The sequence below is a fragment of the Tribolium castaneum genome, chromosome 4, assembly GCF_031307605.1.
Source record: "Tribolium castaneum strain GA2 chromosome 4, icTriCast1.1, whole genome shotgun sequence".
NCBI classification, from domain to species: Eukaryota; Metazoa; Arthropoda; class Insecta; order Coleoptera; family Tenebrionidae; genus Tribolium; species Tribolium castaneum.
Genome location: NC_087397.1, coordinates 7,337,336 through 7,364,139, shown reverse-complemented (window position 1 = coordinate 7,364,139; position 26,804 = coordinate 7,337,336). Strand labels below are relative to the sequence as shown.

At 34.1% G+C, this 26,804-nt stretch overlaps 1 protein-coding gene and 1 long non-coding RNA gene across 5 annotated transcripts in view; one reads left to right on the top strand and one right to left on the bottom strand.

Moving 5' to 3' along the window:
- Abd-B (Abdominal B) overlaps positions 1-25,820 on the top strand; it is a 62,056-nt gene extending 36,236 nt beyond the window's left edge. For 2 of the 4 annotated variants that reach the window (XM_015983959.2, XM_008203022.3), the window contains 4 exons: positions 16,359-16,446; positions 16,766-16,812; positions 20,676-21,365; positions 23,910-25,502. In XM_015983959.2, coding sequence (XP_015839445.1) covers positions 20,717-21,365; positions 23,910-24,355 — 1,095 coding nt within the window. In that variant the 5' untranslated portion in view covers positions 16,359-16,446; positions 16,766-16,812; positions 20,676-20,716 and the 3' untranslated portion in view covers positions 24,356-25,502. 4 annotated transcript variants of the gene reach the window in all.
- On the bottom strand, positions 141-8,550 carry LOC103315187 (uncharacterized). The gene is made up of 5 exons (XR_511827.3): positions 8,416-8,550; positions 5,515-5,643; positions 4,567-4,760; positions 4,408-4,518; positions 141-1,643 (listed from the first exon to the last, which is right to left on the bottom strand). It is a non-coding gene; the product is annotated as an uncharacterized LOC103315187 (long non-coding RNA).
- Positions 25,821-26,804: the final 984 nt, after the last annotated feature.

Genomic DNA, 26,804 nt, shown 5'->3' with positions numbered 1-26,804 from the left:
TGTTCTAAATAATTTACCTTAAATTTGAATTTTGAGCTTTCTACCTAATATTAATAAATTTTGCCTTGAATAATTTGTACTCTATTTACTTTGATTTATTTTTTGCACTACGAATATACATTTGCACTTGGAAAAAATACTACAATGCAGACGAGACTTTATTGATTTTGTTTCCTATTATACAGCTAATCAATTATATTTAACTGTTTGAATTCACGTCAAAAATTATCAGACATAATTATCAGAAAATTGAGCAGTCGAAACGCGAGAATTATTTATTAATTTATATTCTCTAAATCAGTATAAATAAATATAAAAACTTCTTAACAAAATTCTACGCACTAAAAAAATATCTAACTATTTAACAAACTATTATTACCTACTATTCGTTTAAAAAAATATACACATTTTTCTAGAAGTTTTGTTCCATAAAAATTGTATTGTATAGGTTTCTTATAAATTTAAAGACGTAAAAATTATTATGTTTTTTATAAAAGTTCTGACACTAAATTTATACTAAATCTTAAAGTTACGTAGGAGGCACGTATTATCTCTGTAAACTAAATATAATTAAAACTAAATAATTTAAAACATTTATTTCACTTTCCTTAACCTGCTTTTTTTCTGATACTGTTGTTTTATTTCTCAAAGTAATATGTTGAATTTAATTAAACTTTGCAGAATAGAAATTAAAAAATAAGTTGAAATATTTATATTTTTTTAATAATACTGTTTGTTTTTAATGATAATTAAATAAATATGGGCAGTTTGGACTCAAATACATTCATATAATATTTGAATAAAACTCTATTTTTAAATAATAAACACTGTCAAACCTTGTAGATAAGTAAATTTCTAGGAAATCACGTTTTTGCATTTTTTACACATATTTTCATGTTTCCTTTTCGAAATAACAATTTTTCTTGTAAACCATTAATAAGAAGTATGACTAAAAAACACACAATTCAATATTAAACATAAAAAAGCATGAAATAGGGTCTTAAATAATTCTGTAAATAAATGTTAAGCAGTACAAGGAATCAATTAGCCTCATCTCTTACTTATCTTTCTTTACACAAAAATCATCAAATTTTGTTAATCTTAATACTAATTTGTACTTTTCAGTCTCTTAGTTGCTTTTTTGTTATAAGTAATATTTATAGGTATACTTTCAGAAACACATTTCTGCAATAAAAATAATGTTTTAACATTATTGCTAATTACATTAATTATTTAAGCAATAATTCGGGTAAATATCCCTGTATTAACATTAGTCATGCGACCATTTCCTGAATGATGTAAATGCAATTATCACGAGAAGATAAACCCGGTAGTCCCTCCCACCGCCCCGGAACCGTCGTCCCATTCTCCCAATTTATGTAAATAAAGAGTTCCTCTCCTCCATTTCTCTACGTTATTATAATTCAGCGTCCATTTCCTTTAAATTTCCCATCCACGTAGCCACACAACCCGAGTTATCCTTTTGCTCTGAAATATATTCAGCAGACAATACACCGAACGCTCGTCCATTGAAATGCAAAACAGTTTCCCTCTTCTTAATTAAATTGCAGCAGGTTCGAGCTCCGGTTAATTTCCTCCTTGTCGTCGTCCAATTTCCACAGTGCAGGTGCGGGAGGTCATTACTGTAACAACCTTTGTTTAAAAACCTCGCTTTATTATTATTAACAAAAATAAAAAAAATAAATTGAAACAATTAAAGTAGGAATTTTTGCTTCCCTCGTTAAGGCCAACTTTTATTCGGGCTATCTGGCATTTACGGCATTAATTCGTTTAACGAGGCAACTGTTCTATTTCAGCATGTGTATGGTGGAAGAACGCAAGGTAATTAAGGCATTCGAGGCATTTAAACTTAATGAACGTTACGCGTCACCACCTTTTGGGACGGAGATACACTAAATACTAAAGTACACGTTTGATAAACAAGCGCGTAATTCCGTAATTAATGAAGAAACACAACAATAATTGAGAACGTGCTGCTATTTTAACCAACATGATGTCACTTTAATATAAATGTATCAAAAGTGCAACAGTCTGCAAACATAAATTATACGTGCAACATTGTCTGCAGCTTGCAGATAACACTTTCATTGCATCCTTGGAATCACTTTACATATTTAGAAATGATAAAAATTGGGACAAGGTGGGTCTAAGGCGGAGAAGGATGAATGTCAAAAAAAGAAAAATTCGAAATTGATGACTGGACATAAAGTTATTGCGAAATCTGTATTTCCTGAGCACAATGAAGCGGATTTGCGCTCGCAAAGAAATACGACAATGTTTCGCCAGATAAGCAATTATTTAATTTTTTTTAATTCAAACTAATTTTTTTTTTAAATATACATTTTTCCTGTATTTTGTGAAATAACAATTATTTATTGAGAAAAAATTACAATAAGCAGAATGGTTACAAAATGAGTAAAAAACAGGGAAACGCCAGACAATTATTTAATAATTTAACTATTTAGAATATTATTTAGGTATATCAGAAAAATTTACAAAAAAAATTTTACTCACTAAAAAGATGACTGTTTCAATCAAATTAGTATTGTTTATTTTATTTTATTGTTTTTATCAGTTTTTATTGTTATTTCTTTTAAAACATTAGAATAAAAAACGTCTAAACTGACATAAACAAACATTTATTTAAACAAAAATTATTGGTAATTTTATTTGCATCAATCTCAAACTAAGTACTTTAAAATAATAATCGAATTATTTTAAACCAATCGTTAAAACAGCAGAATGATTATTATTTAATTAATTCACAGCATTTTCCAAAAATTGCGGAAATCACAAGAAAAATTATGATGAGGATGAATAACCATTTTTGAACACATTGAAAGTAAAGTTAGAATTCTTGTAAAAATATACCAATATTTTTCTTTTGTTTTCCTCATAAAATAACAATTGTTTATTTCAAAAAAATGTGTACAAGCAATAAGCAAAATGGTTACTTAATGAGTAAAAAACAGCAAAACGCCCGGAAATTGGTATTTATTAATTTAACTATTTAAAATACTTTTTAGAGATACATAAAGAGATATAAAAGTTTACAAAAAAATTCTACTCATTTTTTCTATTTCAACCGAATTAGTCTCTATTGCTTGTTTTATTATATTTATTATTATTTTTATTATTATTATTATTATTATTATTATTATTATTATTATTATTATTATTATTATTATTATTATTATTATTATTATTATTATTATTATTATTATTATTATTATTATTATTATTATTATTTATTTAGTTATTATTAATATTCCTTTTCATACATTAAAAAAATTATGTTTAAGATAATAGAGAGTTCGACCACTTTTTGTTTGTTTGCACGTACTTATAAGTATCTCTGTTGATTTGTTAGATACATTCTTTACTATTCAATAACTTATTGGATTATGTTATTAAGGACTGAAAATTTATTTGAAAAAAAAACACTAAATATTTTCATTTTTAAATTGTTAACAAATTGAAAAAATACTGCTGTCTAGTCTAAATATATAATAAAATATACAAACATAAAAGGTAAATTATCCTACCAGCAATAGACAAAATGGTTACTTAATGATAAAAAACAGCGAGACGCCACCAAATTGTTTACTAATTTAACAGTTTACAATGCTTTGTAGATTCAAAAAAGGTTATAAAATGTTACAAGAAAATTGTACTTCTATTTTTATTTTTGTTATTATTTTTATTTTATTATTTTTATTATTATTCTGAATCCCAAATTATTTTAAAATAATAAGGGAATTATTTTGAAACAATCGTGAAAACAGCAAAATAATTATTTTTTAATTAATAATCAGCATTTCCTAAAAATTGCAGAAATCACAAGAAAATACTCACATAAAAGACTTGAAATCTTAATGCAGATACGACGAGGCAGTTGAAATATTTTGCAAAATAGAAAATAAAAGTGAATTTCGCTTTCGAAACAAAGCTTAAACAAAAAATGCATTACCATGATAATGAATATATTATCAAGGTTCATAGCTTTAATGAATCTCGGTATTCACAAGGCACTAAAACTGAGCATGAGTGACAACAGGAATAATACTTAATAATGTTTGACTGCCCATAAATCAACTTAATGAAGAAGAGATTGAAACTGTAGATTCAACCTTTTGGCTTATCTCGAATTATAAACAAAATCCAAGTGAAAAATGGCGACTTGACATTACCTGACAAAACTCTATTAGACCTCTCGATTTACTATCAAGTAAATCAATACAAGCCTCTCCAAATAATCGGCATCATGCACTCGGTTTATTCGTTTATTGAACCCTAACCTGCCTGCAGGGTAGGTGAAAATTCAATATCTATTCGATTTTATGTAGGTATGTGTGTACTTTAATATCTAGCAATTCCCATACCTACCTGCAAAGATTTTTTCCGAATAAATCGTCTTCTTTTTTCGCTTTCTGTAATTGCAGCCTATTTTACGACGAAAAATAATTGAAATTGTTGTCGCAGGCTCTGGTTACTTCTCTAAAAATAAGAACTAGTGAAACTAATCTCCGTCATTAAGTAACCAACCTGGAGTATTTGTCCGATTCCATATCAGAAGGTACCCCGAGATTGTAAAAGCTCTTCCACCGTTTAATACTTGCAATTTGTTCCTCGAGCAACTCACGTATCCGTTGAAAACGACCACCCAAGTCGCTGACGTCACTTTTCTGACTGCTGATCTTCCTAATTACTTTGCTCCGAGCCAATTTGGTTAAACTCGACTAAAAATTTATTGCTAATTAATTTGAGAGGGCTGAAAGATCATGACGCTGGGATCAATACCCCAGCGGACGACAGATAAGGAATTATCAAGAGCTGTGCCTTTTGCCCAAATATTTCGCCCAATGGGCCCAAATAAACAAGTAGCAGATATTTTATGAAGTAGCTGTAATTTGTTAAGAATATAAACACTTCCACTACTTTACTGCTAAATCGATCATAAAGTCGTAACTTTAATGTTTTATGGGCAAACCAGGTGTTTAAGCTACAAGTGGTTCTGAATTCGTAATATTTTTTACACACATCGCCATACATCGCCGAATTCCACCCCAGATCTGTCCAGCACCGACCGATAAATTAGACAATTTATTCAGTGCCATAACTTTACGACTCGCATTTATGTTTTCATTATAAATAAAATCAAAAACTTCTAATAAATATATTTCAAGGAGAGTTTTATTGCAGCTGGCTGGGCTTTCAACAGAACTGGGTGTGTAATCTGGGGGATTTTTCTTAATAAAGTAATTAATAATCGGAGCATTTATAATAAAGTATAAATTATTATCTCATAATTTCGTAATTTATTGTTAATAGGATTAGGAAAAAGTTGGTGGTTTCCTGCAAGCGTCAGGCGAGCTTTCGTGGATTTTTCACGTAGCAGCGTTTCGATTTCGTCTTTTTAAAAATAAGTTTTGTTTTGAAATACTTGGGCCATGCTTCGGTCTGGTTAATATAAATCTGGGTTTATTTACTTACGTCTTTTGTTTATCGAAGCAAGCAGACGTTGGATTGAGCTGTTTACTCGCAATGGCGTCGCCGAAGAGAACTCGTACTGGTTTCGTCCAATCCCAAATATAACGAGGGGGCCAGCTGCACACATGGTCGCTATAAAAATAGGAGGGAAAATTAAAAATGTCTGTCGAATTTTCCCGCTTTGTGGGGCAGTTTGGTGGCACGTTGAAGGTGAACGCGAGTTGAGCTAATATGATATGGAGCGATGGATTTGCGAATATAATCCAAATCATAAAATTACTTTTACGATCGTTTTATGATCAACTTGTCATGTCAGCGGTGGACAACTCCTACTGCTTTCTTTAATAGGGGATAAAGAGATAAGGTTTATATTTAAACCTCTCATTTTGAAGTCGCATTAAGCGCCTTTGGGCATATTGTCATTTTTGGCTCATAATCTCTCCCCTGATCTTATGTCGCATCGGATGCATCGACCTAATCCGCTTTCGTTCATTACTCGAACATAAAAGTCGTTAGTTTTATTTTATAAAAAGCAATAACCCGCTGCAGTCAGCTACAAGCAAAGCAACAAAATGCAGACATTTTATTTAAATTTTAATTTAAAACCTTGTCTTTTCCCCATTCCGCATACATAATAAAACTGGCGGCCATTCGTGTCTCGGCAAACTGGATGCAATCGCTGTAAATTAGCATTAGCGTCTACTAACTTCATGCTATTTGTGTCAAAATAAGCCCACGAACCTCTCGTCCTGCCAAGACGAGCCATTTAACTTGATATTAGCGACATAACTGGACGATATAAGTGCGCCTTATTTGCACATTTAAAAATGAGAAAGCCTGAGAACGGAATCCCACTCGGACGCCATCGCTGCATTTTGCAACTAGTATTTTCCACTTTGAAGCTTTATTCTCTGATTACACTAGTTTGCAAAAATTTACTGATTATTTCACCAAGAAATTATACCGATTTTGTCTTCTGCTCACTAAAATATACAGTTAAATATTTTCTGAACGGTTCAACAGAGCACGTTAAATTTTCAGTAATTTTAGAAGTATTCAAATTCTATCATCTGAGATTTTTTTCAATTTTCTATCATCATTTATTTTGAAAATACAAGGCCAATTTGATTTTCTTAAATGGTACAAATGGTCAAGTTTAATAATTTTTAGAAGAACTATTTTTTCTGAATTTAGTGATGTAACATAACACCCACTTTTATTTTTATTTTAAAATAAAAAAATTCAAAAATTTAATCTTGAATTTCTAGAAAAGTTTGCTTTGAAAATACTGTTATTAGCGATCTATCACTTGAATATTACCCAAACTTATAATTGTGTGCAATAATTAGTTTAACAATGGTACATTTAAGTGAAACTGAGCGAAAAATATTTTCATTTTAGTTGGTCATGCCAACTGAATGCCAAAAAGTCAGTGGACATATTTTGAACATCTTTTGCAGCAAAAAAATCGTGCAGATATTATTTATCTTTTCTTTATTAAAATGTGTTTTTATCAGTAAAAAGTGTTATTTTAACAATTATTTTTAACTTATTTACTTATATACTAATGATAGATGAAGACAATATTTCCAAGCTTAAAAAAATACATTTTTCAAGATTTTGTTACGATTTTTTTAAGTTCAGATTAAAATAACGTATGCAGACCACAGAACTCAAATCAAATGTTTCAAAAAATATGAAATTTGACCATTTTTAATGCCATTAAAAAATCAAGTTAGTGTTTTTTCGTAAGAACAAACAGAGATAGAAATTTGATAAGCATCTGAAACGAAAGAATTTATACATTCTTAAGCATATACCAAATTCTAATAAGTTTTGATAAATAGTTTTGATAATATTTAACTGTGTCCATATTTTTTAGCGACTCTGTAGACAAACTTAACACTACTCAGAACAATGTAATTTTTTTTGCGATTACCGATCTAGTCAGCTGGAATCAGTATTCTTGGTTGCATGGTTATAAAAATTCAGAAATAAGCTACTATTGACCATATATGTTCACTAAAAGTTTTGAAAATTTGTTTTTACTGTCAAGTTTGGCAGGGATAAAGTAATTGTTAAACATTTTATTTGCTTTGAAATATCGTCAAGTGAATGTAGATTATGCCCAAATAACTTTTGTTTTGCCTGTGGTAAAATTATCTTAATAAAACCTGTAAAACTTAAGCGATCAAATAGTAAACGTTTTCATCAAGATTTAAAGCTTGACAATGGATTTTGAATAAGCTTTTAATTTGGAATGATTTTTTTCTTTTTGTGGGTACCTACACATATCACAATGATTAGAAGTTTATTTATAAGTATGTGAACAAATAGTATTAGGTTCTACCATTATAAATTGCGAGATACAGGCACAGCTTTTTGAAATATCGTCCAAAAGACACTGAATTTTCTTTAGTTGGTTAAGCGTTTTCGAAAGAAAAAAATTAATTTGCGAAGCAATGATTTGCATATATTGTGCTTTTGGCACGTCTGAGACCTTTAATGAATAATCAATACGTTTGAGCAAATTTAATATTTGCTGGGTGTTTTCCCGATATTAGTAATATGACCTTGGGTATGGTAGAACGTGTGCGCCCGTAGCGTGTCTTTCATTTTAGTGTTCTGTCCAACCGTAACATAAACATCTTCGAGTGGAGCCTGTACGCTCCTAGTGGAAAAATATAACATAAACATGACTTCATTAGTTTGATAAACAAGTCATAAATCACTAAAAAATCGGCATATCTCCTCAAACTTTTAAACTTATCACAAACTGGAGCAATAAATTGAATCCCGAAACGCTTTCATCTGAATCACTGCTCCTGAAATATGTTTATTGTGTGTCTTATTTATAATCCGGTTCGAAAACCCGGATGCGTTATCAAAACGGTGCCTACATACCTGTATGCGCTGTTAAAATCAAAAGATAAGCCTCACCGCTCCTCACACACCATTACGGCTCGTTGATATACAAGACACTAAAGATTTCCCTTGTAGGTACTTTCATATAAAACCACGACTTTCTAAATTTTTTTTGCATGTGAAATGTGAAACCTTCGGGGAAACTGTAAAATTCTTCCATGCATTTAAATGCTTTATTTTGCATGGCTGAGGTGCCACAAAAAATACGAATTACTCCAACCACTGTATCATAAGGCTTTTGTCGGGAAAATGGGTCAGTCGCCGGTAAAGGGTGGCTTTCACAGAAGCGGGTATTCACAAGGAAGGGCGGGCTTTCAGCTCGCAGCATGATAACAAAACGAGGACTGATAAATTTCCGTGATTGATAAATTTGTTATTTCGAAAATGGGCTCTGCACTGAAGGAACGTGGAATGTGAGGAGGACAGGAAACAAAGCAAACGCTTTATGTATTTTTAAATTTATTTATTAAATTATTCATAAATTACAATTCAATTTAATGACTTTTTATTAGTTTTTGGAGTCCTGTTTCATTAACTTTGTATTTTGTACCTACAGGCTGTCCCAACAATTAAAAAAGCTCCATAATTTGTTTATTATTAAAAATATTAACTTTTTTTTTAATTATAGCTGCGTTTTTACTGCATATTTTTAAAATATTGCGGTATATATACCGGCTGTCCCAATATTAAAAAAATCATCAAAGTTATGTTTTTTTTTCAAAAAAACACTCTAAATTTTATTGCATTTTTGGACGTAGCTTTTAATTCTGACGATTTTAATTTAAACTTGTATTGGTTGGTTTTTTTGAAATAATTTGATTTTTTTGACGAAAACACGAAAAAAATCGTAGAAAAATGGGACCTTTACCACTTTAAAAGGAAAAGTTTAACACTAAAGTTATCATGAGCTGAAAGTTGCACTTTTAAACTACTGAAACAATAGTCGATATTTTTTTTTAATGTTTAAAGTTAAATATCTTTTGAGTAATCAGCAAAAAACACTTTTTAGATGCAAAAATAAAAAAATTAGTGTTACAAAAAATATATGTCTTTTAAGATTGAACTTTCTTCTTTAAAGTGGTAAAAGTTCTACTTTTCTAAGATTCTGTATTCGTCAAAAAAAAACAAATTATTTCAAAAACAAATCAAAACCGACCAATAACAATTTAGTTTAAAAACAAACATCAATGTTATAAGCTACAGCCGAAAATGCAAAATAATATAAATTGTTCCATTAAAAAAAACATAAGTTTGTGTTGTAGCTAACTTTCGAAACAACCTGTATACCTACTTGAAAATAATTTTAGGTGAGTCAGAAAATTAGTATGTACGGTTTTCGTAAAAAAATAATTTTCTACCATTTAAAGATCAATTATGTACTTTTTTACATCGCTGGGACACCCTGTATATTTACAAATTTGCAACAAATTGCAGTTTAATTATTTAATTTTATAATGTAAAAATGTTCTCTTTCGCACAGTTTTTCAATTCGAAACTGAAATTAAAAAAAAAACACGAGATAAATTTAACAAATTTTACAACTGCCTAATGCTGTAAGAGAGGATTTTTTATGGTAACTGTTAACATTTAAAGTAAAATGTGATCAAAAAGCTGAATATAAGAGACGTACGTGGCACTTGCAACCATTTAATTATTATAAGTAAGTGGGGAAGAATTTGCAGCTTTATATTTAGTGAATAAAATAATGACGATGAAATGGGAGGAATAGAAATGAATGCATTTGCATTTTTGTCGATAACGCTTGAATTTATTCATACGTGGATGCATTTGCAGGTTTACAGCCGGTAAAACGTGCTTTTAGGGCGTGCTGTGCATTTTTTTGGTTAAACCTTTGAAATTCTGCTGTTTGCTGTTTTTAACTAGGTCGATCACATTAATTTTATGTCTTGACTTTATTTACATGAACGCACATAAATTATTGCGAAATTCAATGAACCAGAATGGTTGAAGACGTTGCACCAATTACCATAAAACAGAAGCATCGCCATCCTCTCTCGTCGAGCTTGCAGGAATTTCGCAAACTCGCTTCGCAAATTGCCCCAACTTACCAATCAGGTTTATGCAGTTGTTGCACGCAACTTGAAATACCGTATGCAGAGGTCATTTAACATGTGTGATGTGTACGCCATAATAACAAGCTATAAACAAGCACCTCCTCCGCCTCTCTGTTGCCCTGCTAGCGCGTACGTAGGAATAGATCATACACTAGGTTGATAAAACCGCTGGCGTACTTACCGCGCTTTATTTTTCGGCCTTTTTGAGATGCACAAGTGCATTGCGATGCAGTTTTAAGATTCGAGACACTTATCGCGAATTCCTGGCCGCGAAAGCCTGAAAAGCAGGATTTTGGAACTGGATTTTTACAATAAAATTTGATCCGGGCCCAGGGCACCGCCCAGCATTTCGGCCCACAAGGCGCATTTTGAGGCCTTAATGCAATCTTAGACGGGCCAAAAATGCACTTTTTCCAACCGGAATGCAGCGGGGGAAATTTTAAGCCCGGAAAAGCGCTAATTGAACTCCGGTTTTCGCGCTCCGGGTCCTCCCCACTCCCGTTGCCAAATTCTGCCGGTCCTAGCCTCCTTGTCTAGACAGAGAGGGAAAAATTCGGCTAAAATTATAAATAAACAATTTGTTTTGTATTATTTAAACTAATACGCATTGCATTCTGAATATATTTCTGATTAGGCGACCAGAATAGTAGAGGTGGTTCCGGTGAGTTGGTCTAGGCTAGTCAAACTATTGCATATGGTGGGGGAAATGCATCACAAAACCAATAAAATGCACCGATAATGGTGTTGCCCCAGGGGTTAAGAATGATAAGTCAAGGTTTTTAAGACAGGAGGATGTCTTGACGAATAATTTATTACATTTTAGCGATGAATGGTTTAACAAAGAGCTGACATTTTGTTCATTTGCGATAATGCAGATTTTTAATGACTTGCAGAAATTAATTAAGCGAAACGACTTAAGTGTGCAATTAGCATATGCCGTGTTGTTTTACGTAACGAAACATGGGAAAATAATTGTGATTTATAGACGAAGTCTGATAATTTCTGAAAATTTCAGGTATTTTTTCCCAATTCGTTTCCACACGTGTGCTGGTTTAAGGCTTGCAATTAATGAGTCGTGATTTTCAAACTGCCGTACATAATGTCACGGTTTAATGTTAACTAGGTATAATTATTAGTTTCTGATCCGCGAGTGCGAGGCAAAAATGGCATTAAAAGTCCAATCAAAACAAATAAATAATAAAGCGCGGTTATTTATTATGTATTTAAAGCAGGAATAATTTATTTATAATTGAATTTGAGCGGGTAAAAATTACCCACGAGAGGAAATAGGTATATGTTCAATTTTACGACGTTTTGGTATTCGTAAGGGGTAGGATGGAGCTTCCCCACACGCTATATTTATTCCCAACTTACAAACAAGGACCCTTTTGTTCGTTGATCGGGCTTTTTTATTACACGCTCTGTAAAACATACAAATCGGGTCTTTTCTGGTTTATTTAAAGTGTTTAAAATTTTATAACCCATAAATCATATTTTTTCTAATTTGATTGAATTAAGACTGGTAAAATCGCAAGTCGGCAACTTTGTCACTCCGTTAACACAAACATCGGACTTCAAAAGACTGGGCCGCTAAAAGAAGACGTCATTTAACCGAGCGATAGTTTTCGAAGGGGTTATAGTCTGTATTTAGTGCGTTTGAATCGTAAATAACTCAAACGTATTTGCCACATATGCTTTTAATTATAAGAAAGCAGAATAGAGGGCTACAAAAGGCCAGACGGGTCTGACAGTGAGTTATAATTGTTACACGTGGATTTTTTGCGCAATTTTGTTGGATCTGGGGCGTGTCTGAATGTATTTAATGAAATGTAAAATGTCTGCCAGCAAGCGCCTGTATTTTATTACAGAAAGGATTGGAAGAATGAAGGAAGAGATTGCCCTTTAGGGAGGAAGAGCGAACAATGAAATCTTCTCGCTGTTTTATGTCATTGTCCCCGAGAAAGGGTTACGTATACAGCGGGGTAACTAACCAAACTTAATATGTTCTTGTCAGACAGAGCAACGAGATAATTTAATATCGCTTAACTACGCTATAAGCACCTATGATTATTAAACACAAAAACTTAATTAATTCATAATTAGGAACCGTGGTGGTCTGTCCAATAAAACGCCGATTAAGCCGTAGCGTCCCCAATTCCTGTTGTTTTTCGAAATAAATTCGAATACCTGCCTTCGATCAAAAGCTCCATTTCCGGAGCACAGTATCGCGTGCGCAGGAAGCTACCTTCCATAAACTGAAAACGTTCAGATCCTACCAAATCCTTGACGCTTTCCTAAATCCCCGCTTTGCATTCAGCAAACGTCTACAACCTTTCCGAGGCGTTTTCGGCCCGCTTAATACCGTATTCCTCTTCAGCACCGAAAGCTTTTAACATCTGAAAACATTAGACATAATCACAGTCACACAATACTGTAAATGAGGCAACTGGAAACCAGGTGCCGAATTAATTTTCTCTTTGATTCTCTCTCTATTCAAATTTTTCTTATTTTAGCCGAGACTTTCATTACACACCAACGACTTTCTTTGTGTTTTATCTTTAATTAAATCGTTTCCCCCTTGGGCAGGCAACAACAAAGACTTTTTTGAATAAAAGAAGCGTTAAAATGGGGATTTTTTTGCGATTAGTTCGATCGATTCAGGCTCGTTATGGCAGATAAAATACATATGGTGCTTCATAAATGCATGTACAGTAATACGCACAGTGCATAAAATATGTTATGTAACTGCAATACTTGCCAGAAGTTAAGTTTTTATGCCTATGGCTACTGGCCTTATGGTAACGATAAAATGGCCACATGTTCAAAGAGAAGCGACCACTAACGACACAAACGGCAATTTTTTTTTCAAACAATTAACTAGATCTATTCTCCCAGGTGGGCTGAGTGGTTCTTCTAATGTTACAAAAATATAAGAAACAATTGTATTACATAAAGAAATAAAATAAGAAACTAATTAAACAAATTATACAGGCTGATGTTCTAACGATCCGAAAAAGCTCTATAACTTGTTTATTATTAGAGATATTAACTTTTTCTTTTTTTTTAATTATAACTGCGTTTCTGCTGCATATTTCTAAAATATTTCGGTATATATACAGAATGTCCACACATTAATTATTAATTATTACTTTAAAAAAAAAACTAAATTTTTGTTTTTTTAATGGAACGCTCTAGATTTTATTGCATTTTTGAACATAGGTTTTAATACTGACGATTTTAATAAGGTTGGTCGGTTCTGCTTTGTATTTTAAATACTTTGATTTTTTTGACAACACACTTTTTTTCAAAATTTATTACACAAAAACAAAGAAACGTAGAAAAGTAGAACTTTTGCCACTTTAAGGGAAAGTTCAAACTTAAATTTGTTCCAATTGTATAGCGCTATGCAATTAGAAACATCATAGAAAAATTAAAAAGTTTGTTAAAAGTTGAATAACTTATGAAAAAATTAAATAAAACACCATATTTTTTGTTCTTTTTTCTCAAAGACTATAGAATTGTTTATTTGACTTTAAATGTTAATTTCAGCAACAATTCATGACCATTTGTTATCATACTAAACCATACTTGAACCATAGCAACTTATTCAAATTGCAACAAACCTCTTCATTTTTTATCTTTTTGATTTTAAGTGAAGTAAAAAATTATACATCTTTTAAGTTTGAACTTCCTTCTTTAAAGTGGTGAAAGTTTTATTTTTCTTAGATTTTTAGTTTTTACACAATGATTTTTTAAAAAAGCGTGTTTTTGTCAAAAAATGAAGTTATTTAAAAAACAAAGCAAAGAAATATAGGTTGTTTCATTTAAGAAAACGTAAGTTTGTGTTGTAGCTAATTTCGGAAACACTCTGTATACTTTAGGTGAGTCAGGAGGTTAGTATGTACGGCTTTCGTAAAAAAATATTAATTTTTCAACATTTAAAGTTCAATAATAAACTTTTTCACATCGCTGGAACACCTTGTATATTTCCACACAAAAAAATCGTTTCTGTGTGATCTCCATTTTTCAAGTGGAGGTAAAAACTGCTGTTATTTTTTAATACGAATACGTACCTACCACCGTTTTGCCAACAACTTGTTGTCCAGAGAGGCGTTAATTACTTTATTTTTGAAAAACTTAATTGCTAAAATAACTTGCGCAAATATTTGTAAAATTTAATTATATTAAACTCGAGGTAAGCATGCTTTGTCTTGTAAATTTCGTTGATGGTGCCTATAAAGTGAAGAAACATGTGCATAACTTTAAACATAATAAATTTAATAATAAAGTTGAGATTTTAAAGCTTTGACAAGTTTTTCTCACTTAAGCATACCAATTAAAATCGTAATTAACGTAGCGTGTAATAAAAAATAGAAAATTGTGGGCACTTTTTGCACGCACATTTCCCTGATTAGCAAGTTCTTTGTTGGATTATTTTCCACATGCGGAGACCGTCTTATTATCTGCGAAGCTTTAATGGGCGTTAATGACCATTATAAAAGGCAAACAAGTATTGACACAGCTCGACATAAACCAATCCAGCTTTATCAAGGAATTGAACAATTTAATATTCCCAGAAGCACTCGGTGTTGTTATGCCGAGTCTGGTCCGGAATAAGATTTAATCGTAAAATGGTGGCTCTTGTGCAGATCTCTCTAAGTGCCTTTGCTTGCCTGACTTCAATCAACTCCAGCACTCGGATTTATTCCTTCTCAAGCTTTTAAAAGCTCCAAAAAAATCAACACATATTTTCCCGATTAGGCTTCGTTAACGACAGACAGGTTGCAGGTCTCATTACCATGTCAGCCATTTGCAAAAACAAGATGCAATCATGCAGGAATCTGGAACACCTTTCGATAATAAAACCAGTGCAGCTGGGGGACAGGTGGGGCGGTCGATTTTGCGATTTTTGGTCATGTTATATTCATATTAAATCTCTTTATGCATAACGCTGACATGAGAGCTTTGGGGTCGGTGATATACTTTTATTACTCCTTCCTATAGTTCTAAATGAAAGCACTAAATTTAATTCCGGCGAGAGGATCAGATCAAGAAAGTTTTCCTCCCATATAATAAAAAATCAATCTACTGAATGGAAATATTTCCATACGCAATCCCAGAAAAACAATTTCAATAAGCGCATATGTGAGTCGTAAAAATGATTCATCTAAAACAATGTCTGGCTGAATTTTCGATCGAAAAATTGTCCGCTTTAGAGGGGAGTTTGCAAAGTTCAATTTCCGTTTGCAGCAGCGCCCCAGCGGTCGAAAGCTTTCTCGTGTTAGCTCTCACTTAACAATAAAACTGGTCTGACAGATCCTATGTTATTTATATCGTCACCTCTGGACTACAAAGCCGGTATTTCATGCCTAAAATCAAATGGAGCGTAATTGTACACAACTATTATGACGGAAAAATTTAATTAATTCAGCACGAAAAAAGGTAAACGGCGGGCAAATTAAATTTGTATCTGAATTATTAAATTTGTACATAACTGTTGTAAAGTTTTTACAGCGGCGGAATCAAGTTAATTTGGTTTTGTTCCTTTGCAAGCATTGGTGTGAAAGAATCACGAAATGTCGTGATATAAAAGGGCCGTCCCTTTAGGTATTATCAGGGTCGGCTTATAATTGATATTTGTGGTGAAGGTCCCCACCGAAATGAAATAGTTCCGGTTCAGTTGGTCTTTATCTCCGCTAAGATGTCTCCATAAACTCTGATTACTTCCAAAGTCAACGCCGGAAACAATGATAGGAAAAGTTTGAGCTTTCGCCCGGCGTCATATTTTTTAAGACGTTTTCCATCCAATTTAAACTTTCCCACTCTTATAATTACGTTTAATTTCAGGCGTTTTTTCTTCGGAACGTTGAATCCAATGCTTCAAGCTGTTCGGCGACGTGGAAAGAGTTCTCCATCCCTTCGAGTTGTCTAGCAGGTGACGTAAAATAAATTATTAGAAACGTGACAAAACTCATACCAAACGCACTCAAGCTCCGCCCTGAGATTTATTCCCAACGTGACTTTCACAAATCCGGAAAGATTAAAAGTCTCATTGGCGAAAATTTCGATAAGTGGCACGAAAACAGATTTTGGTAGATTAGTTTTGTCAAAATTATGAATTATTCCAGGACGTGGTGCACGGACAAGAACGGCTTTGTTCGAAGCACTTTTTATTAACTTTCTATACCGGATGATGTATTTATTTGAGTAAACTGTTCGAAGGGAACGCACATTAACCGACTTGTTTTTTACAGACTCTCGAGAGTGTTTCCTGGGTCGAGTCTGGCAACTTTTCACCAAGGTATACATCGTTCCTTAATGAAAACAATTTCTAACAGCTATTTTAACTTAGCGGCCCAACTATATACAAGGCAAATCTGGAATTAAAACAACGGTAAATAATTACGATTTTTGAAAAAAAAATCTTTTATTTAGAAAAAAGACGAGTAATTTTTAATTTTAGGAAACGAAATAGTAGTACATATTGAGGTATAACTATATTGGACACATAATAAAAGAATCTTAGAACAGTTTTTATCTCGTTTTAAAATATTTGTAACCAAGTTTTAACAGGTAAAACAGCTTAACATTTTTTTTCGAAGTTCAAATTGGTTGAAAAAAATACAGTTTGACAAATAAGTCATGTACATGTTATTTTTAAAGTTTTTTTTAATATATTATATATAATAAAAATATTTATTAAATTATATATATATAAATATTATATATTAATTATTAATAATATATTATTAATGTATTATATATTTTATATAAATTAAATATTAAAAATATATATTGTCGTTTTAGGAACGAACAAAATGCAAGTTTTTTAATCATTTGTTTGATTAGTTGCCATTACAGGTACAATCACAATCGTCTGACCTGACCTAACTTGACGTGACTTAAATCTTTTAGGACTCATTCTTTTTGATGATGACTGTATATGAGTAGAATATTATCTTTTTCTCAGGACTATTACATTATGTACAATTTTTGGTAATAACAAAGCTTTAAATTAAAAATAAATTAAAAATAAATATTACACCTACCTATTTCGTTCAATCTCATATTGTGATAATGGTCATAAATATTAATTATAATTCATTGGTGTGTATAGTAGATATTAGGTAGGTACTAGTATGGTTATCACAAAAGTTCAAGTATTATTAGGTAATTATTAGGTAGGTAAATACTCGCAAATAATTTATTTTATTTTACTTATTAGGTACCTACCTATAATAGGTAGTAGGTACGAATATTATACCTACTACTATTCACTCAGATAATTGTGTTTTGCTCATTTTTAAAAACATTATTTTTGTGAATGATATGTTTACCCATATGTTTTTTAAATACCTATTATTATTCAAAAGTTATCAGTTTTTGAAAAATGATTAATGTTTGAATAAATTATTTTTTAATATTTTGTCGCCTCCACTTTTCATCAGTTTTCATTCGCATGATTGAAATTGCCTAATCGTGTGTGTAATATGAATATGTCTTATAGGTCCATTTTTAGTTCTTAATCAAAAATTAATTATTTTGAAATCTTGCCTCATGATGATTAATGAACAATTTACTTAAATTAAATGAGAACTGAGTTATGATAAGTGAGGAGGAAATTTATTTTTAAACAAAAATGAGCAGTGAGATTATCTTAATAAAATGCAAATTATGCTAATGTCCACCTGTACAAACTACAGTTAAAGCGTTCCAGATTTGCCTTGGTTTATTCACCGCTATTTTCGTCGGTTTTCAATATTTTTTACGTTTTGTGTTTGATAAACTTATCAAAAATCCCATCACAAGTCGAATGTTATCTCGTCGCGTGCAATCTGTCCGGAGCTTTGGAACATTTCCATACAAGCTGATGGCGGCCAACGTAGCGCAACGAATGGGGCTCCATCCAATATGTAGTTAGTGTTAGCACACACCCCGACAGGGGGGCGGAGAGATGCGCCATATCACTCGCTGGCCTTCTGCCAACATCACAGAAAAGCAAAATTACCTGATCAATCGGACTGAACATGAAATAAAAACCTAATTCACTCAATGCCAATCATGGACGGGTTTATTGCAGGAAAAGTCTGACAAAAACAACAGGAAAATATCGCGGAGGCGGCGCACAAAACGAAAAAACCGCGACTTATTTACGACAACTTTTAAAGTAATAATAAAAATTTGTTTATTGCTAGTCGTGCGTCCAGATGGTGGAGTTTACTTTTTTCGTGGAAAAATTGAAATGAATTTTTTTGTATTACTCCCATGACTCATTTGCTTGCAAACATAAAATGCTAAAAGCTTCTAGCACTTGGAAAACTTTCCCTTTTCTTTGAGATGATTCCTGCAGCCCTCCAATGTAGCCATCAAGACCCTAATCTTGTTTGACACTGACAAGTTAATGGAAGACCACATTTATGATATCAATGTAGATTAGGGCTAAGTACTGACAGAAATTATGATAAAAAGTGAAAAACGTGTAAAGTTTTTTACTATCGGGAATCTAAGGGTTGTTTACTACCGAAGGTGAACAAAAACAAAATTTTTAAGTCTGATAAAAATTTATTTTTTCAATTAATTACACCATGTATCAAAAACAAGTTTTATTGTCGTATTTATCTTGACCTCTTCATTCCGACAAACCCTGAAACAAAAATACAAAAAATCAGTTTAATTTGCTGCAAATGACCCTTTATTTTTTCACTCAAAATCCACCCCTCGTTGTAAATTAAATAAATTACGTAATTCGGTAGTATCATTGTGATTTTATCATGTTAAAGTGACAGCTCTTCAATAAAACATCCCCTATATACCTGAACTTTTATGACTTCTGCCCGTGTCCAATTTTAACGGCTTAACAAGTGTCGTTTTCATTGTTGATGACCATCAAACGCATTTATATCGACAACAAAACCGATCTATTGACAACATTTCTGAAATTCACTTATTAGGCAATGCCTCACATGCCAAATATAAAAACAGGTAAAGCAATTCACTTTCAGGCTAAAAGTCTTTGCAAAAACTGCTCGATCGGCACTTTTGCACACTCGCATTCGCCAGGAACAAATAAGGGGCTTAAAATTTTCAGAATAAAATCGTCGTAAAAAATAGTTTGAATATATTCAAGCCGGGGCGGAATTTTCACGAGTCTAATAAGAAAAGCGTGTGGGGCAATCACCGAAATTGGAGCGGCCGTAAAAGAGGGATTTTCACGCACGTACGTCGCGGATTGAGAGCACCATTTCCAAATTGTTTTCACACTTGCGGAAAAAATAGCTGAATATTTTGGGTAATTTATTAAATAATTGAATAAATTTTTGGCTCAAGTGTGGCAGGTATAACACAAAACGGAGTTATAGTGTCGTGATTTTTACCTGAGACCCTTTTTATAAATTCATAGACATAGTTACGGTCCCTCCCATTGATAAATTCATTGATAAAAGTGAATTAGTTGTGGTAAATAATGTTTGGGGAAAATAATACGGATGAGTTTTGTTTTTTTGCTAAGAAGAGGTATACAGGGTGAACCTGTGGAGCGTTTTTTGTGGTACTGGGTTGTAAGCGTTGGAATTTGGTGGATTCCAATAAGAGTTTCGTGTGGTTCAATCATCGAAATTGGAGCGCCTAAAGTATAGAGGCAAAACGTATGTCTTAGATCGTGTCGCGTTTATTGTAGCGGATAGCCGCTAGATCGCACGCGCGTTCCCGATCAGAGCCGACTGAGTTTTACGCGAGATACTCAAAAGACTTCAGTATGTGTTTGCAAGTTGTGAGTTGCTGTCACTTGTCGTGCTCATGTCGGCCCGCGATCTGCTCGCGAACTTGTAATTTGAAATAAAACTGGTCAATCTGATGATATAATCCGAGCCGAGGTCCTGGCAAGCAGTAGGGGTCCGAAGAGTCTCCTGAAAAGAAAAGTTACGAGCCGCAATAAATTAATTTCGGGGTCGTAAAAGCGGTTTTTGTATAGGCCAGTGTTGATTTATGTTCGCACCTGTGATGGGAGTCCTCGCGTGAGGCTTTGGTCTGATCTGGTTGGGTTTTTTCAATTTTTCCGGTGGTGTCCTATGCTGTGATCCCGCGCCATCATCCTCACCATCGCGGACCCCGTGGCGTGCGCGCCCACCCTGTACGACCATGTGCACCCCCCCGGCTCCTCCCCAGCCACCGGAGCGGGTTCTTCCGCCGGGGTGACGTGGTGGTCGATGATGAACGGCGGCATCTACGAGGAGAGCCCGCCGCCGGCGCCGCAGAGCGCCGCGACGCCCATCTCCTCCAGCGGCATGACCAGCCCGGCGGCGGCGCCGCCGCCCGCCACCACCTCCAGCGGCTCGCCGGCCAGCGTGGCCTCCAACGCCTCGGCGCCGCTGCACATCCCCGCCAAGCGCGCCGCCTACGACTGCGAGGGGGTCATCCGCCACCACGGCCAGTGGAACTACTCCCCCGACAACCACTTCGAGCAGTACCCCAACCCCACCTACTACAACCTCGCCGACCCAGCGCGCGACTCCCGCAAGGGCCTGTTCTGGTCGCCGGCCGCCACCGCCGCCGCCACCGCCACCGAATACAAGTACTCGGCGGCGGCGCCGGGGCCCAGCGACCCCTCCGTCTCCTCCTGCCACCAGGGGTTCTCCTCGTCCACCTGGTGCAACTACTCGGCCTACTCCTCCGCCTCCAGGCACCACGTGGACCACCAGCCCGTCCCCTATCTCACCCCGGCCGACGACCGGGGGAGGGTCGCTGCCGCCGCCGCCATGGTGGCCGAAACCGCCAGCTTCCACCACGACGCCGCCGGTTACGGACTCAGAAACTACGGACCGGAACCTGTTCCATCCACGCCGTACCCTCCACCAGGTGAGCACACGCTTTGACGAACTTTTGCCGAGGAAACGCGCCACTAACACATTGCGCAGAAGCGAAACATGGTCAGCTGTGCATTCTTCACATTTTTACCCACAGAAATCAAAAATATCCAACCATCATTTAGTCCACCGTTAATAAACCAATTCTTATTCAACGTTTTTTGCACGTCCACAAGTCGAAAAAAATTATTAGCATCCTGGAAATTGGCAAACCAGTCTTCCTTTTCTAATCAAAATAACAGTAGAATCGGTTTTCAGAAATCAAAAACAACTAAAAATGGTTCCTAATCCAGCCGTAATCTAAATAAATTACATATAATAACAAGTGATTTTTTTCATTCTACAAAAATATTCACTAATTACTAAAGTTTTGTTTGTGTTTATTTTCCATCGGCTTCAATGTTTTGGTACTCTAGCGTGTCCTAACAAAACAGGAAAACCAACACTATTTTGTTTAACAAACAAGTATTCACAAAAAATTCTAAGAGTAGTGAACTGATTCATTTGTTCCACATGAAAAACATTAGATTTTAAATACTTCTGCTCTAATAACAAATAATCATTGAAATAATTGCATCAGAACGATAAGACTTATCAACTCGACAACATTTCAACGAAACAGTTTCAATTTAATAAAAGTCACTACACGATACAAAAAAATTGCCATTAATTTGTTGAAAAAGGTTTTTGGCAATTCAAATACATTTTTTTGTTTCTCGCTAATGAATTAAAACCGGGCTAGACTGGTATGCGTTGCGTCTAGCCTGTGATAAGTATGTGTGTCACTAGATGGCACAAAGAGGCCGAAAGAGGACTAGAATCGGTGAGGGTGCTCCCCTCGTGCTATCACATAGCTCGGGGTAAATCGAGTCAGGTTAAAGATAAGCCGTCCTTGCCGGAAAAATTCTTGTCCATATGTTCCGGTTATTGACCTCATTATAGTTTTACAACTTTTTTTATTTATGTTATATGTTAATTTCGGATTATGATCGGTAAACAAACAATGTAAGTAGTAAAATGCAAATGAGTATCAGGTATTTGGTGGGTATTCGCGAAAGCTCGTCATAACTAATAAGTCTTCATTGAAGATTTTTAAGTCTTTTATTGTCTAGGTCAGTTTTATTACATAGTAAAAGTGCTACAACGCAACCAGTAGTGCCAACAGTCTGCATTCACGACCATTCATTTCCTTTCGTTAATAGCGCATTGTGCGGCGATTTTTCCATCGATTAGGCGCTTTCTCGCGATCGATACGCACCCAATAACCAATCAATAGAAAAATACCACTGAATCTTAACGCTTTTAAACTGGTTTTTGGACGATTTAGGGTTCATTAAAGTCTTAAAATCGATTTGATTTCCTTCCACGTGGAATTGTTTCGTCTCGACGAGAACAAATACGCAACGCTTAGGGACCGGAATAACGACCGCGCGTTACTACGACTGACGTCATTCGATCACGTGACCGCACAGCTGACTATCACTTGTCACGCATACCGCACGACGGAGTAGGCTATGGATCCGCACTGATTGCCACTCCGGGGCGGATCCGGCCTGCAACGGCAAAGAAAACCCCAAATTTTCACTCATAGTCCTCAAAAACTCCCCGCTTGAAGCTGGGGTTAAACCGCAAAACTTTAAACTAAACAAACTAAAGGATTTTTAGCGTTACATATATACTTAACAGAATTAAAAAAAAAAATTTGTAAAATATCTCGATAATTTTTTCTGATTACATACAGGCTGTCCAAATTAAAAAAGAAACACTAAAATTATGTTTTTAAAGTTAATATTATCAGAAAATTTCACTTTTCGACTACTGAAACAATAGTTAATATTTTTTTTATGTTTAGGTTAAAGTAAAAAAAAGACACTTTATTGTTAATGCTTTTAGAGAGACAATTTAAAGGTTTACTAGATGCAAAAATAAAAAATTGTGTTCCATTCAAAATGTTGAAGTTATTTAATTCACAACAAAACCTTATTTTTTTATCCTTTTGATTGCAGTAAGCTAAAAAAAAATATTATGTCCTTTAAGTTTGCACTTTCCTCTTTAAAGTGGTGAAAGTTCTACTTTTCTGAGATTCCTAGTTTTTATGTAATGATTTTTTTAAAAGCGTGTTTTCGTCAAAAAAGTAAATTAAAAAAATTTTTGCAACTCAAAGAGAAAAAAACTATAAAAGAAATAATTTTGAAAAAAATATATCCCAGAAAATGTATTTCAATTCATGTAAGAACATACCAGATTAAAAAGAAAACTTTTTTTATGTTTTTGCTTTTATTTTTCGTTTTAATACGAGTACATTAATCATTTTATAAATTAAGTCAAAAAAATTTTTTTTGTTTCTTATCTTTTTTTTATTAAATCATTCAGTCTACTTCGGCCCGATTTTGAATAAAGTTTTTTGATTTTACAGCGGAATTGTGGAGAAATTTTTGCGGTTTGGCTCTGCAGAAGCGCTTCGGTTGTGCATGCTTGTAAAAGTTGGGGTTGCGGTGTCGGCGGGGTGTGATATAGACAGGTTAATTGTTCACAGTGATGTGGGGATCATCCCCCTCGTCTCTCTTTTCCTCAGGTTCGCTGGGCTCGATGGGTGTGAGCGTGCCGTGTGGGACGAGCGGCAACCCATTGGAATGGACAGGTCAGGTGACGGTGCGGAAGAAACGCAAGCCGTACTCGAAGTTCCAGACCCTGGAGTTGGAGAAGGAGTTCCTGTTCAACGCCTACGTGTCGAAGCAGAAGCGGTGGGAGCTGGCGCGGAATTTGAATCTGACGGAGCGGCAGGTGAAGATCTGGTTCCAGAACCGGCGGATGAAGAACAAGAAGAACTCGCAGCGGCAGGCGGCGCAGCAGCAGAACAACAACAACGCCGCCACCAACAACCAGAACCACCACCACCACGCCGGCCACCACATACACGCGCAGCACCACGTGGTGAACCACCACGTGGCCGCCAACGGCAGTCTCAAGCACCACCAGTGACCTATGGCCTTTTCCGGGGTTGTGTTGGGCCACGGGCTGGCCGCGGCGCCCTAAGACTGATAAGGGGTGCAACCCTGGAACGAACGCTTCTTTGCAGTGCCAAAGAGTTATTTAGGAAATAATCATAGGTATGTGACGGACTTGTGGACTTTTCTTTTCGAATTAGGGCCTGTGCAAATTTTTTGGTGCGAAGCACTTGAGGTACCGTATTATTGTACGTGATGTAAGACTTCTTGTACATAAAATGTCGACTGTCGTTGTCATAGATTGTAATTCGTTGGTAATTCTTAAAAACAAAATGTAATCAATGTTGCCTGTAGTTCAATGTGTATAGTAAATTATTGCAGGTATAGAAATTGCTAACTTTACCAGCCATACTTTCCCTCATGTGTTACTTAAGTTTTATCTGCCCACACTTTATGTATATAATTAAAAATACTATTTAGGTACCTGTAAATCTGTGGCTTGTTGTATACGGTTGATGCAAAAATTTTTATTTTTCGTTGACAGTTTTTTAGTTGATCTAAATATATTGCTTGGTGTAATGTCACTTACTACTGTAATATATTTTGAAAAAAAAACTTCTCTAGAAATCCGAATTTTATTAATATTAACTATTAAAACATGTACTAACTGACCTAAGAAATAGGTTTTCTTCGTCGCGTGTCTGTATCAAAACATAAAGGAATTTTTATTATTCCACTAGCTAAAAAAAGAAAAATGTGTATATACCTACTCTTCGACTTGAAAAATGTTATTTCTAATAGAAAAAGTATGTATTTTATTTTTATTATCGACACATTTTTTTAGAGTAAGTGAACGCAGTTTCGTGTTCATTTCCACCGCCAGTCTTTGCAGTTTTTAAAGTGATCTCAGGCTGGCCGTACTGTTATGCTTAGTTATTTCAAAAAATTATTTATTGATGACGTTTTGCAATTAGACTTTTAAATTTATGTAATTTTTTTCTACCTAAATGTTTTGTATTTTTACTTGTTGTGTTCAAAATACATATTGTTGTGTTTATGTATGTATATGTATACACATAAATATTATTAAGTATCCCTTAAATGTGTTTTATAAACATCCATTTATGTTTTGTTTTATATTGTACAATGTAAGTTACTCTATTAATAAAAAGTTCAATTATTAGGCACCTTCGTTAATACAAAACAAAGACAGAGAACGCTGACATCATTGATTCTTTCAGACCAAATTGGCCATACACATAAATAAATAAATGAATCATTAACTAAAATAACAGAATAGTTAACGCGGTCTTTAACAGCAGTCTAGTATGCGTGACGAAATTTCATATTCATAAGTCAGATAAACGACTGAGTGAGATGGAACGACGCGCCATTGCTGTATTATGCAATGTAAATACGCTCTCATCATTGTTACGTTATTGATTCAGACTGTTTATTTATTTTATTCGAAAAAATAGCAATAAAATGTATCTATGATGATCTTGTACTCTTTTTCTATTTTTCTAAGTGGAACTATTCGCCTAAAGTCGTATTCTACTATCACCTGTAATTATGTAAATTCCATAAAACTACCTGATAATTGTGTCTGTAAATAAATGTAGCGGATGTCTTTTATCTCCTTCCAACAACAGGCGAAAGTATTGATCACGTGCTAATCTTGAAAGCTCCAGACAAGGACGGCGATAAGCACTTCTAAAAAGGTAAGTGGGCACGAATTGGAAAAGTAACGGTAAAATGGCTAAAACCAGTAGCAAATCACCTATTACTCATTCAATCTATTTTTTATTTAAAATAACATTTAATTAAAAATGTTTTTCAAACACGCTTTATAAATAAATAGCCAATTAGGATTTTGTTTGTTTCGTACTACAAGTGAAGTCATTCAAGAGTACTTCTTAAACAATTAACAATGGACGTTATTGTGAATTGTTTTCAAGGCTATTGTGGGAAGGATTTTTGTAATTCATTCAGTTGCTTAGATTCATTCAGGTTTCTGGTCTCGGTCGAAGACGAAATAATGAATAATGATACGAACAGGAAACGGAGTTTGATAAAAAAATCTTTTGCATAGAAAGTTCCTAATTTGCCCATCTGAAATTATGATAAAAAAGCTCACAAGGCGAAGACAATGCGCGGGATTTAATTAATTGAGTTTTTTATTTAACTACGCTCTAATCTTCAATAGAGATTTCCACACTTAATAAATTAAAAGTTAGCTGCTCCGAACATTTTTTTGTTTTAATAGGTAGGTACCGTCTCGGTCAAAAAGAATGATACCCCTACGTACAGTTTGGCAGTTTTAGGAGTGTCATTTGTGATCGAGGTTGTACCAACTGTTGCAAGAAATTAAAAAAAAATAGAAATTACGGTTGAAATAGAGGATAGAGACAAGCTGATCTTCATTTGAAGTATAAAAAAACATGGTAACATTTTAAGCCTTCTTTTTAATGTCTGAATCCTAG